General features: G+C 52.6%; 1 protein-coding gene across 2 annotated transcripts in view; it reads right to left on the bottom strand.

The window, feature by feature from the left end:
- Positions 1 to 10207: 10207 nt before the first annotated feature.
- Positions 10208 to 14252, bottom strand: part of MFSD2A (major facilitator superfamily domain containing 2A) — a 30174-nt gene continuing 26129 nt past the window's right edge. Inside the window, exons 12-14 of one of the 2 annotated variants that reach the window (XM_019512379.1) lie at positions 12717 to 12860; positions 11814 to 11990; positions 10208 to 10912 (exon numbers count right to left, since the gene is read on the bottom strand). In XM_019512379.1, the coding sequence (XP_019367924.1) occupies positions 10855 to 10912; positions 11814 to 11990; positions 12717 to 12860 (379 nt within the window). In that variant the 3' untranslated portion in view covers positions 10208 to 10854. Of the gene's footprint in view, positions 10916 to 11813; positions 11991 to 12716; positions 12861 to 14252 lie in introns of both variants that reach the window. The other variant, XM_019512376.1, reaches the window with a different exon arrangement.

The raw sequence follows: 14252 nt of genomic DNA, 5'->3' as shown, positions 1-14252 counted from the left end.
AGCAACCCCCGCGCCGCCCCCCGGCTCGCGCCGCTTCCGGCCCCGAACCCCCTCCCACCGGAAGGACGCGGAGGCAGGGGTGGCCACTCCCCCTCCAAGGGAGACGGCTTTGGATTGGTCCGGGGGGAGGGCGGGGCTGGGAGGACACGCCCACTCTTGGGGAAGTTGCAAAGAGGCGGGAAAAAGAGGCAGAGGCGGTGTGGGGGGGACTCCTCTGCTGTCTCCTCCAGGGTGTGCCTGGGCAGGGATTTAGGAGCCCCCTCTAGGCACCCCCCAGTGATGAGGAGGCTGCTTTGGGGAGGGGATGTGGCAGCCTAAGGGGAGACCACTTCCCCCCCCCCACAACTATTGGTCCAATAAGAGATCCCATTGACCCAAAGAACCTATGAAATATAGGTTGACCCAAAGAACCGAAAAATCTGTGAGATCCACCCATCGCCCAACGCAACCAGCAGCCCAAAAGCTACCCTCATAGGCAGCTGAGGGATGGGCTCGCCTGGCAGGGGAGGGGGCACATCCAGCCCCCCCGTGATGGGGTGATGATGAGGGCCCGTGCTGTGAGCGATGCATCGACATGGAGCCAGACCCTGAGAGCTGCCCCTGGGGCATCTCCTCGGTGCTGGGAGAGACCGGCGATGCTAGGAAATCCCTGCGGGAGTGGTTCTGCATTGGGGTGATGCGAGGTCCTTTGGCGCATGCTGCGGGGTGCCACATGATCCTCGCACCCCCCAAACTGCGCTTGGAGCTGTTGAAGACTCAGCTACTCAAAACTTTGGCTGGGATGTTGTAGTTGGGGCTGGTCCTGCTTTGAGGGTTTGGACTAGATGCGACCTCCGGAGCTCCCTTCCCACCTGAATTTTCACTGCACCCAAAGAAACCCAGAGATTTCTAATAGATGTCCAGCGTGTTGCGCCGTTCTGGCCTGCGATGGGCTTTCTGAGTTCTCTGCAGCAGCAGGATTGCTCTGCGTGACTTTCCCATCGTCAAAAAATAAGTGGAAATGAAGAGCTGGCATTTTCTGGAGTCTCAAGAAAGGGGCCTGGAGTCTAAAAAAAGGCTGTGAACCTCTGCCCTCGAGAGGCAACTGTGTCATGGTGACAAGGGAGATCGTGGCACGTGTTGCTTAGAAGATTTTCCAAAGGGAGCCCCCTGCAAGGGTGCTTTATTTTTTTGACTGAAGAGCTGTGCGTGCAAATCAACGCCTCTCCGCCAGGGATCTCGGCAGTGTGCAAAGGCAGGAGGGGTTTGGGCATCCCTGTTTAAGAGCCAGAGAAACCGAGGCAGGGAGGGCCAGTGAAATTGCCCAGAGCATCAGGAATAGCCCCCCACAAATCTGGGCACATAGAAAACTGCAGGGGCTTGTTTCCCCGTAAGCTCAGTTGCCTCTAATCTAGTTAGAGCCAGGGAGAGAACCCCTCTCATCTCCTGCACATGACTGGACATTGCCCCTAAGCACGGTCTATTCCCGGCTGCTGCTTCAAGTCGAGCTGGTGGCTTTGGCAGAGGAGGTGGAGCTGCTTTCCAGGGTTAAGGTCTGGGCGAGAAGGAAATAGCCTGTGAATTTTGGAGACCGCTTGGACACGTTGACAGGCTGGGAAGGAGCCGACCCAGCGATGTACGCCGACTTTACCACTTCCTGTCCTCCGCTCTTCGTTACCATAGATGGTAACGTCTGCTGCCACAGCCTCCCAGCAGAGTGGAAACTAGCAATTCAGCCATCGCCCTGCCGCAGAGGTCCTAAATTTAACCAGCCCTCTCTTCTCTGCTTCCAGGACTCTCGTGCTTGGCAAGGGCCAGTTTGTTTTGTCCCTAGGAATTAAATGCAAGGAGTTAATAGTGTGCGCATCCTGTCAATGTGGTTATACTGACATCTAGTGATGTCTTGCAGACTAGACCTCATGAAATGCTGGCCCATTCCTTATTTCTACCTATTTCCAGTCTCACCGACATCCTGCCTTCCTTTCAGCTTGTCTCATTCCTTGGAGTCTCAGAACAGCTGAGACTTCCTATGCCTGAAGAAGGGTGATTGCACCTGAAAGCTTCCCAAGAACTTTTTCCCAATGACTCAGTTGGTCTAATAAAAGAGATCACATCTACTCAGAGAACCTGGCCTGCCTGTTAGGGTAGCTTGTCATATTGTATGCTTTAAAGTTGCACCTGTTTATAGAGTGGTGAATGATAGCATTGTTTAAAGCTTTCTTTTATATTGTCCTTAGACCGACACGGCTACAACCAAAAACCCAGTCCATTGCAAAGCTTTCTGGTTGGGGCAGGGGCACAGATCCTGATTCCTGAGAGGGCAAGGGGCCAGAATACCTTTGAAGTTCTGGGTTTGGCTGGCTCAGAGGACGGTAACGAGGTTCTTTGCTAAAAGGCCCATTTTAATCTAGCCCAGCTCAGAAGAGACCAGATGCTGTTTCCATTTAGTGGCCGTGTGAAATGAGTTCGGGGTGGGACTCAGCCTACCCCAAATGAGAAAGATGGTTTCTCTCTCACTTCTCACCAGCAGGGCTGGCACTTTCTGTCAAGAAACCATTCAAGAGCTTGTCAAGTCACACAACCTAACCTCCACCCTCACTCCTACAGGTCTTCTTGGTCAAAGTCAGGAATGCAAAACTGTCAGGGACCATCTGGTTATGAAGTCCCGTCCCCATAGACTGTCGACAGCCATAGCACAGACATGTAGTCCTAAAAGCTGGTCACCCCCACATGACAAACACAGATATATCCTAGCACGTCATCACAGGCTTAGGATCTTAAATAAGAAAAGAACAAACCAGGTCTTCAAAAACGATGACACACCACAGGAAGGAAGCAAGCAAAACCAAGGACCCTTGGGGCCTGCACTGGGGAGATGCGGGGGGAGGGATTTGTTAGGTGATGTAAGCCCAGGCGATGCTAGAAAGTGAACCATGTCCCACCTGACAGGGGAAGGCTAATGCCCCAGTCTGATCTGCTGGACAAGCCCATCCTAGTCTGAAATCTGGTGATGGGCTTAGCCACCAGCTGGATGCTAAAGGGGTTTTGCAGTACCCAGAGGAGCACCAGCTCCCTCCAACAACTCGCATTCCTCAGTTGTGCCCTATATACCATGCTTCCAAGGCAGGTGCAAAACAATGGAGGCCCATTTGGGAGAGGTGGGGACATTTTTGCTGTGGCTTTTCATGCCCTTCCCATCCGTCGTACTTCTCCAAGTCCCCAGCCATGCCCTACGTTGTTAGTAGTTGGTAGGTAGGGTCAGAAGGGACTTCAGCAGATCATCAAGTCCGACTCCCAGGCTCTCTTCATGCTCTCTTTATTTGCAGGCCCTGCTGTTGCGCGATGTTCTCTCTGTGCTTTTCTTCCCCCAGTGATTCACTTCCTTCTCCCTTCTCCATCTGCAGCCTAGTTAGACGTTTCCATAGGGACCGATTAGCCTGATACAAATAGGAAGTGCAATCTGACAGCCTCCTTTTTTGCTGTCAATAGCAACTTCCATTTCCATGGCATTGCCCCGAAGGGCAGCCACTTCTGGAGTGGAACAGGGCAGTGAGTCACAGCAGCGGCAGACAGGAGTTTAAAATGGGTTTTTGACATGAAGACAGTGAAAACTGGCTTGGCAGGTGGCAGAGATCCCCTAGCATCTGGCCAGCCTGCCCTTGGAGGCAGGGATGGAAATGAAGAGCTGGGGAAGGCAAGTGGCTCAGGGACCAGCAGACCGATCAGGCAGGTTACAGTGTAATTAACCCCCGGCTGCTCAGTAGCGGTCTGGCATTGGCCAATGCCAAGGGTCTCAGAGACAGTGACTCACTCTCCTTACAATGTACCTGGATGCACGGTTCCCATATTGACCCAGGAGCCAGCTGGCTAACTCTTGCCTTTTCTATCCTAGCTGCTGTAGGTGCAGATGCTGCCTTAATCATATCAGCTGCTAATCCCTTATCTACATCTTGCTACATTCAGTAATAGGTTGCAGCAGGCAGAGCCACCCACAGACTAATCCTATTTTGGATTGAAACACATTTCCTTTTATTCATTTAAGTGGGCTGCCTTCTCACCTCTCAGAGCACCCCCAGAGAATAGGGCCCGGTGAATGAATAGCACTTGTTGCCGTTCTCTGTTGCGTCGCCTTCTCTTCTTTTCCAACTGAATCCTTCCTGGTAGATCAGTTCTCTATTGGTAACTGCTCATGCAGTCAGTGCCTCTGCTCAGTTTTCATTGATTTCTGCTTTTTCTCCAGTCCAGCTGCGGCCTCTAGAGATGATCTGCCCTGACTAGCTATCCTGAGTGATTACTATGTGTTTCTTTATCTTGAAAAGCTTGGTTGTTTAGGGCATGCTCAATGTCAGACACTGCCAGCCCTGGAAACAGAGTTGTGATTGACCAACCATTTCCTAATACAGTGATTTAGAGCTTAAATCCATTGTAGAGGGGGATTTTAAAGCAGTAACCTTTACCACACCTTCAAAGCACTTCTTTACATTGTCTGAAGTGCATTCAGTTATTAAGTCCTGGTTACTAGAGCACTTTACCAACAGCAACTAATCCCATTGACGTAAGTCAATGGCTTCAGGCCCTTTCAAGATGGTTGATTTACCCAGTATGACACATCAGGTAATAACTGAGCTAGAACTTGGGTTTGCTTTGCTTTCAGGAGTCGTAAACTCAGGTCATTGGGCCAGGGTCAGGTCACACCTAGGTTTGGACTGGTTTTCCTCTTGCCACAACTGGTATGTGATAATGACACCCCCCTTGCTCTAACTGGCAGCGGACAAAAAAAAATTGTAAGCTGTATCAGTTTCGTTAGAAATAATTGTAGAACACTAAGCTATGACCAGTGACTACATCACCTAACATCACAGTGACTCTTAATCTCAGTATTGTTTTGCAATATTGCTAAAACAACTCATTTGAATCTTTCTCAAATCTCAGATGGGCTTTTTGCTCTGAACCTTTTAACTCAACGGCATGAATCCAGATGGGCGCCTCTGAAGATCATAAAGGCTTAGTCTGCATGCCCAAGTTCAGCCAGCAGAGCTATGCAGGGGAGGGACGTGAAAATAATGCCCCTTGCAGTTGACACTGCTGACAGACTCCCAGGGGCAGACTCTGCTTTCCTGCCAAAGGAAAGCTTCTGCCAGCAAAGCTTCTGCTATTTTAGGGAAGTTGCTGTAATTTTGGTGGCAGAAAAACTCCAGACCACAGGGATCTATCCCTGTAGCTGTGCCTCTGGCACAGCAGCCTCTGCGTATAGACAGGCTACAGTCTTCTACGTCCCTCTAGGACATGGGATGCGAGAGCTTCCTCACCCTGCCTTGCCAGTTGGCCTCCATCCTCCTCCTAGGGGACCACTCCTGGGGGTGAGGGGGGTTCTGATTTCATGGAGGCTTCCAGAAAGAGTGCTGATTAGTGATAACAGCATTGGGATGTTTGTATCATGGATGCTTGGCTTCTAGCTGGATGGAAATGGTCTGTCAGAATCAGATCACAAAGCCAATGACTAGCCATTAGGCCAGGGGTGGGCAATTATTTTGGGTGGAGAGCTGCTTGCCGAGTTTTGGCAGGCCATCAAGGGCTGCATGATAGGCAGCCAGGGGCAGATAAATATTAATTTTCTAAATTTTTTAGGGGCCCCACAGGCTGGATAGAATGGCCTGGTGTGCTGCATTTTGCCCACCCCTGCATTAGGCAATACCCTACCCTACCTTAGTTCTTATAGTGCCCACATCACCCCAGTATCTGAGCACCTTCCTGTACTGTAGTAAGCAACACGACTTACGTCTGCTTCTCTATCCAAGGCCACTATCGAGCTGGGCTAGTATCAGCTACCCTGCAGTCTGGAGGTGAATAAATAGCTCTCTATCACCAGTCCCCATTAATCCTCCAACCCACCCTGTGCTACTGTCCTTCCTAGCATGCTGCCAATCTGAAACTGTTGGTCTTCCCTGCAGGCCACCTGATGAATTGTTCTCTGATTTCAGTAACCGAGACAAAAAAAAAAATCCCAGCCCCGACATAAGAACAAAGGGCTTCTCAGATGCCCCCCTGAGGCTGTGTTGCTTGGACAGGCAGCTCGGGACGAGATGCATTTCCATCACACATTATAGTTAAAACTAATTGACACAGGACATGCCAGCACACGTGAGGTTGCAGTCCTGGTAGCAATGTCCAGCAGTGTTTCATTGCTCCGGCAGATGGCGGCCTTCTTCAGTCCTTGAAGACTTTGTCCGGCTGACAGCTTCGGGCCCTCAGTTGCCTCCTTGGGGTCCTGCACGGCATTCACCGCTAAGTGAGTCATTCTCTGCCTGGGAGATGTGGGATGTTTTTACACTCCCCAGGTCATGTTGGCCAGGGCAGCTGGAAGATCATTGCACACGTGGCAGAGACTGATGGCTGCGCTCAGCGCGGTCCTGGAGCATTTCTACACTCAGTGGCTTTCGCGTCCCTACCGTTGGCAGGGGGAGGAGGCAGAAGCTTTGTTTCCAGGCTTGCAAGCATGTGGCGCTACGGTTCGCCCTCACATCAACAGGCCGGTTTTGTTTTCAGTTGATAAATAGCTGCAGCTTGTCACTTGTAGAAGAAAGAAAGAACAGTGCGAGCTGTGCTGTGAAAAGCGGGTGCAGGCACGCAGGCCTCCCTGCAGCGCCTTGTCACTGAGCCTGGACCCAGTCAGCTCACCAGCAGGCATGGTCAGCCTCTCTGCTGCCATGGCAGGTGCTACCCAGGTGCCCACCCACAGGGCAGGGGTTATATGCTGGCCTCTACCCCCAGGTTGGAATCGTGCCCCTTTGACACAGCCCACGTTCAATTCTGCTAGAAGACAGGTCACCCTTCTTATGTCGTGAGGAGTCCTGGGACCCTCCTTGCTTTTTCCTCATTCCCCTTTCTGTAGCATTGGCTCCACTAGCAGACTCTGCTGTCATTATCTGTGGGAAGCTTAGACTGTATCCTGTCTGCAGGGCAACCTTCCCCTTTGCTAAGAGCGGGGAGGGATGCTAGCAAGAAGTCCCAGCTACGAAGGAAGCAAGGATGCACACTGCCTGAGTGTCTACTTGTCAGCTCCTCTACTCTTCATCTGGGCAAACCCTTCCAGCTGGTCTGGAAAGTCACTGCAGATTAAGTTAGGCTGGGAATTTACAGCACGGAGGCTATTCTGAAATACCCCTTTCTATGACTCAATAGCTGCTCCGTTTTGAGCCATCCACAGCATCCCCTGCCCACAAGAAGCTGTTCCAGTGAATTTTCCCTATGCTTGCAAGCCCTTCTTGCTTCCTCTCCTTCCCATCTCAGTCTAACAAAATGCCCCCCCCCTTTGCAGTTTCAGCTCCATAAAGGGGTCTTCCTTCCCCATCCTAAAGTCCGGCTGTTCTGGTTGGTGTTCTAACCCGTGTGGCATTTATTGATTGATTGATTTGCTTAAAGCCCCAGCTCCTGGAGTCATGTGATTAGTTGAGACAGCTTTTTTTTCCTTTTTTTAATGAGGAAAATCAGCTCTTGTGATTGCACAAGAGCCTGAACAGGTTCCTTCATGCACCTTACAGGCCCTGAGGAAAGAAAGCAAAGAAAAGAGCTTCACAAGCATACCATTTCAGAGCAAACCTATCACGTTTTTGAGTCAAGGTCCTGATTTTTGAATGCTCAGGTTTGACCACTCTCTGTGTCCCACTGCCATGGACAGATGGTTTTACGTCAACACTGGGTGAAGCAATCCCTAACGGACCTAGCGGAGGAGGAGGCTGGAGGGGGTTAATGAATGCCTGTGAAGTTCTCAGATCCTTGGCAGGCTGGTGCTAGGACACTGATCATCCTTTTGCTGGGAGATAAAGGTATTAGGCTTATCAGCCTTGCTCTGGATTTCCTCATTAGTCGGTGCAGGTCACTTCAGATAATGAGCACCGGGGTGGGCTCTAGGCTACAAAAGGGATGGGCCAAATCCCAGATAGGCCCTCACCCTCTGCTCTCATGAGGCTGCACTGCCGCCTCCATCCCCAGCAGGCAGGGCAGACCCAGGGATATGTAGGGAGCTGTCTGCTAATAGAGGTCTTTTCACTACAGAGGAAGAGTTTTGGACTAATCCCTTCACTGCGCTGCAGATATTTGAGGCATGAGCTATGGTTTTGTGCCTATTGTGATCCCCTCTGCTGTGAGGCCCAGGCACTGCTCTCTTGGGGGCTAGAGTGCAGAGGCCTCTTCAGGACTACCCCCAGGGCAGCAGATGGGGGCAGGTTGGGGCTCTTTCTCCAGAGTAAATTGGGTGCAAACAGATGCATTGTTAAACTCTTGCTCTTTTACCCTGGAGCCATGACAACTAGGCACAGCATTGGGCCTCTGGCTGGGCCTGGCAGGTGCTGGGATGGGAATCCTAAAGGGGTGTGATGGGGGCAGAGGGGCTGCTAAGCAGGAAAAGGCTAGGGGGGAGGGAGCATCTCCTGCTTGACCTTTTAATGCAGAGGATAAAACCACAGCTTAGTAATCAATTGCACAGAGCCAGGGAGCATTGGGGTGGAAGGGAATCTGCACAAGGGAGAGGTCTGGTAAAGGGTCTCGCTGAGTGAAGGCATGGGCGTAAACCATACCAGAGGTGCTGGGCAGGGGGCCCAGAAGTTCAGGGGCCCTGGCCCACGGTGCAGCCAGGCCCCCAGGTGAGGAGAGGGGCAGAAGCGCTGGGGCTGTGGAGGGACCAGGGCAGGGTGGATTCAGAGGGGCACACACCACTCACGCCCCTGGACCTTGGAGCAACCCCCTGGAGACTCCTTGCTGGACTTGTACCTGGAAGCAGCTCTTCTAACAAAGCCCCAGTCTTGCTCACCAGCCCTGGGGCTCTTATCCTTTGGCTACCGAATAAGGCAGCTTCTCTCCCTCCCCCCTCTGCCTTGGAACTGAGCACAAAAGCCTCAGCTGTCATCTTGGCCCTGCCTCTATATCCTTGACGGACACTGGCCAGGGCTCCGGCTGCTCCGTTCTGCTCAACATCAAGTTACTTTCTGCTTCCTGGATTCTTGGCCTAATTTGGAGTCCAAGCAGCATTCCCATTTAAAGCCTAATTATTTTGGCTGTTTTTAAATTCCAGCCCTGTGCTTTGTTCAGTAATCAAGTGCACGAGTCATTTGCCCTACACCCATGTTCCTCCCCCCCCCCCGAGCACAAAGAGGCCTCTCTGGATTGGGGCTCTGAGCCCTGCTAATGTCTTGTCATCTGTCTGCTATTTATACCAGGCCAGAAACGTGCATGGCTCAAGCCCCCTGCACAGTGCCACGGGCATGAAAGCAGCAAATCTAGCCTGGGTTCCTCCCTCCACACAAGCCCTGCATTAGCAAAGGTGCCACAAAGCGACGGGCAATTCCACCCTCACGGTCTTTCCTGTTGGCATTCACACTGCCCAGCAGTGCTGTGCCAAGCTGCAGTCCACCTCCTGTGGTCCCCATGTCACCTGCTCCCTTGCCTCAATCACAGTCCTTCCTCGCCACTCGAGTGTCTCACTGGACTCATCCTCATTAAGAGCCTGCACCTTTATCAGGACAGAGGCTTTTAACTTTATTACTGCTCGCTCTGATCCTCTGGCATGGGGTTGAAGGAAAGTCCCAGGCCACTCCCTGCCTCTTGCTTTCCTTATCTAAAGCAAGCTGGGTATAAATATTTCGTGATTGTGGGGGGGGGGGGGGGGGGGAAGGGAACTAATGCTGGCACAGCACGCTGTAGAGGGACAGCACTGCACAAGTGTTAAGTGTCAGGTTAGCACCTCTCCTGTCCCCAGCCACTTCTGTTTCCAGCATCTGGGCTCCAAAACCTTCCATTTCATCCCCGCTGCCTTTTTAAGAGGAAAAGTATAGAACGTTTATTGGCTTCTTCCAGTGCAGTCACTGAGCAGGGAGGTAACAAAGGGTTAAATGCACGAGCAGCACATTAAACTGCCCTGGATTAAGGCATTCCTTCGCTTTAGACCTGCATGAAGTCGGTCCCCCAGGGCTGTATGGAAGAGGAGGAGGAGAGGAACATGGGTCTGAGGAGCTGGGAATGCACAGGGCTCAAATCGCATGCAGCAAAGACAGGAGATCATCCAGTTCACTGACATTCCTGTGTGGAAAATCAGCATGCCATCTGCTCTTGAAGGCTAGATGGACCCCATGTGGACCTTTGGACTCTGAGCCTCTTGGTCCAGATGCCTGTATGAACCTTGAGCACAGGGAAAGGAGAATAAAGAGAAAGAAAAAAATCTACCACGCTAAGATAGGTGACATTGCCCCCCTTTTATGGAAATTAATATTAATAGCTCATTTGGTTTCTATACAGACATATACAAATAGGAACAAAACCAAGTTTTTCTTCTATATACAACATCCTTAAGTTAATTAATTAGGCTCTTTATAAAAAAATGGCTCTTCCTAAATTAGTGTCATATTTACAGACAGTACGGGCGAGTTTGCCTTTGGCACCTTCCCGTGGACAGTGTAACATACACCAAGCAGCACGTCCATAGTGATCCAGAGAGAAAGAGTACCCGCATCCGTGCTCATGGGACCTGGTACATGAATGCGAGACAGGCAGTAGGCACAACTCTAGTGCATGTTACAAGCCAGAACCCTCTTGATTTTGCTTAATGCTTGTTTGCTAGGAAGCGCATTAGTAGAGTCTGGAGGAGATCCTGTGTTATGCACTCTATTGGCAACCAATGCATCTCCCATAAGGCACAAGATCAGCGCCCTGCAGATCCTCCTTCCTGTTGGCTGCAGGTGCTCTGCAGAGCCCTGCATGGCACCGGTACTTCCCGAGGCTGGGGTAACATGTGCTACATCAGCATCAGCTCAGTCCAGTCCCAGAGGGGGGCCAGCCCTGAGAGAGCCCGCTGCAGAAACAGTGCACGGAGGGGAGCTGGGGTCACACGATGTTGGCGAGTTCTGTGGAGTCCGACTCTGAGCTGCTGTTGCTCTCCTCCCTGCTGAGCAAAGGACAGGAGCGTGTTAGACAGAACAGCCGTGTCCCTCCCAGTGCGGGGTGGGTGGGGGAGCTTGCGGCTTTGTAGTGAGAGGCAGTGAGCCAAAGGGTGTCCTGCCATCAGACCATTACCGGGCATCGGGTCTCCAGCCCCACTTGTCCACTCTGCCCAGAGCACCAGCATGGTGACAACGGGAACAGCGACTCTGTTTTCAATACTTTCCCTCCCATCAACGGGAACTGGATTGAGACCGCCCCCCCAACCCATGTCACCAAGGCCGTTGGATGGCCACGGGTCCCCCTAAGCCCACAGGAAGGGGGCACCATTTCCCTGTCCCCAGGTGTAACACCCCCCCCTGCCCCCCCCACTGCTCGTAGCATCCAAAGTCAGGAGATGCAGAAAGTGAAAGGGCAATAGAGGCCTCGGAGCACAGCCCACCCAGGGAAACATAGTCCTGGCACAAAGAAGAGCTACACAGCAGGGAAACCCAACACACGCCTGTGGGGAGCAAGGTGCACACTGGGGCAGCTGGTCCAATTTTAGCGAGCGATGATGTATGTGCCATGGCACCAAGATACTGCCTGTGCTGCTGGGGTGAGGCCTAGGTCCCTGCTGTGCTACTCTCCAGGGCACCCCTTTCTGCAGCACAGGTGGCTCCAGGGCTGAGGGGAAGACAGCATGAAGCCATCTGAGGGCTCTAGGGTTTCACCACTCCTTGGGACCTCCAAAAGCCAGCTTAGAGCAGCATCATGGCAGGTCTGACCAGCCCTATGACCATTCAAGATGCCAGGCTGGACCTGGCTCAAGTCCCAGAGCTCTCTGCAGCACCCTGGCCAAACCAAGGAGCTCATTCCTTTTCACCCTGTGGTGCTGGGGCACCTGCCCCAGTGCTGGCCCTCACCTTAACTCTTGCAGAGCTTTCTTGTTCTCCCTCCGCTTCTTCTCATCGATGGGGTACAGCTTGAAGAGGAGCAGGCCCAGGAGGATGAGGGCCACTGGGGCTGCCGATACCAGTATCCTCAGTGTGGTGTGCACCGCCTCAGGCTGGGAGCAGCCCCGGGTTTGGTACCCTGCAAAGCTGCAACACAGCAGCAGTGTTAAAGCAAGGGAGAGATTCACCAAAATGTTCCCAACTCCATCCCCCTCCACCCTGCCAGGCCCAGCTCTCCACAGACCACCTGGGAAAGGCTTGGCATTGCTGGTACTCTTCTGCTGAGCCTGTGGCCACTGCATTGGCACAGGGTCAGACCCTCCTCTCAACTGCCACGGAGCATCACCTACAACTCCTTTGAATGCAAAGCCAGGACCCCACAAGTCTGCAAACTGCCAGCCTCTCTGCTTCCTTGAGGAGGAAGGATAGCCCAGGGGTCAGGGCACAAGCCTAAGGCTTGGATTCAGATATCTGCCCCAAACTCCCTGCATACAGTCATTGATTGAAACAGGCTGCAACATGCTTAGATGCTACAAAATACTCCATCCTGAGGCCATATAGAAGTACCACAGACATCACATGGGAAAAGCAGAGGGCAGATCCCATGTTCTAGCACCTCCATTCAGCTACCATGCTAGCTCCTCATCAGGGAAACTACATTTTATGGGAGCAAAGGAAGCCCTTTCACCACAGACTGGCACAACTCTCTGCCATGATGTGCACAGGTGTCTGGAGTAGCCCTCGGTGCTGACTGTTGGATTCATAACCCCAACTGCCTTCATGGATTTGTGGCTCAGACTGGAGAAGCCTCCCCCCAGGGCTGAGAGGGGCCTTCCTTCTGTCCTAATCTAAAAGACTGTGCCAAGGACTCACTCTAAACTGAGCGTGGAGACTCCCAGAGACACGCCGGAGGCAAACTTGGTGAAGAAGACGTAAAAGGAGAAGAAAATTGCTTCATGGCCACGGGAGTCAGGGTGCTGGAGATTGAAGTCATCGATGACATCCGGCAGCATGGACCTGGGGGGCGAAGAGGGGAAGAGCCATGCTCAAAGCCAGGCTAGCAAAACCCACGTGTCTGCAGTGGAGACAAGCTTTCCTCTTTCAAAGCAGAGGCAGCTGCTCCCCACCCCGCAACCACATGCACACAAACATGCTATGGACATGTCATATGCTTATTGGCATGCAACACCAGGCATCCCAAGGGCAGGAGTCTTTTCCACCACCGCTCAAGACTCATTAAGCAGCCCCTATATCTGGTGTCACGATCTCCAGCAGGGCAGACAACCACTGCAAACCCAAGGCTTCCAGTGGCTCATCACTGGGTATGTCATGGCCCAGCGGTGACAGAGGATGTGGGGTTGTAGCTCACAGGAACAAGGGACTGGCAGGGACATCGAGTCCTGCCTGCTGTGTTCACAGGCAGCCATTCACCCAAAGACTTCCCCTGCATCACCACAGCAAACGCTCTGCACAGCCACAAGGCACACCACTACAAACCCCAGGAACACCCTACTACACACCATATGTAAAAGCAGGAGTGGGAGGGAAGCAGCAGTGCCCTGCCACTAAGGAGGCAGGGAAGCAATTGCTTAATACATACTCAGGGGACCCTAGAAGAGCACCAGACCCCTCACTACAGAAGAAAGCAAAACCCCCCATAGTCTTGAAGACTGACTCCTCGGGATGCCCTCCCCATCTGGACCAGCACCATGCCCCACCACCTATCCACCCAGAGGCCCTGCCAGCGCCCCCCCTCTGGACAACATCTGCTGGACACAGACCCTTTTCCAGCCTGGATAGGTAACTATCACCCCCCACCCCCTCTTCAACCAAGGACTTGGACTCTGTTTCTCTTCCCCACCTGGACTCCAGCCCTTCCACTGAGTCTCTTTCTCCTGCTGCCGTTGCGCGTGAGAACCAATAACTTCATGGGGCTGCGTAGTGTGTTGTCCGTTTAGTAAAAATGTTATTTGGACCCCTGAGTTGGGTTTGCTTTACTACAGTCCAGCCCTGCTCCAGTCTCTGCTCCTCGCCCCACTAATGTGTCTCATTTCTCCCTCTCCTGCTTCCGGCTCACCGCCACCTCCAACACGTGTCCTGAGCTCCGTTTCTTTGCCACTGTCTTATCCCCACTGCCTTTTCCCCTGAGCTCCCAGGTTTCTGCCTCAGTTTCTTTCCTGGCCATCTCCTCCTTGCCACCACTTATCTGCCGCCCCCCACCCCCATATCTCAGCTGTCTGCCACAGTTTCCAGTCCCAAGATCTCAGGTTTCTGTCTGTCTCTCTTTCCTGGCCGTCTCCTCCTTGCCACCAGGTTTTTTTCCCTTGCACCAGTGACCTGCAGTAACCCTGGGGCCACTTGATCTTAAGTAAACCCAAGTCTCAGTTCCTCAGCCAGATTTTCTCTAGT

This window comes from Gavialis gangeticus, unplaced genomic scaffold, assembly GCF_001723915.1.
Source record: "Gavialis gangeticus isolate Ggan-Ray unplaced genomic scaffold, GavGan_comp1, whole genome shotgun sequence".
NCBI lineage: Eukaryota > Metazoa > Chordata > Crocodylia > Gavialidae > Gavialis > Gavialis gangeticus.
The sequence above is the reverse complement of the archived record's forward strand: the minus strand, read 5'-3'. Positions and strand labels throughout refer to the sequence as shown.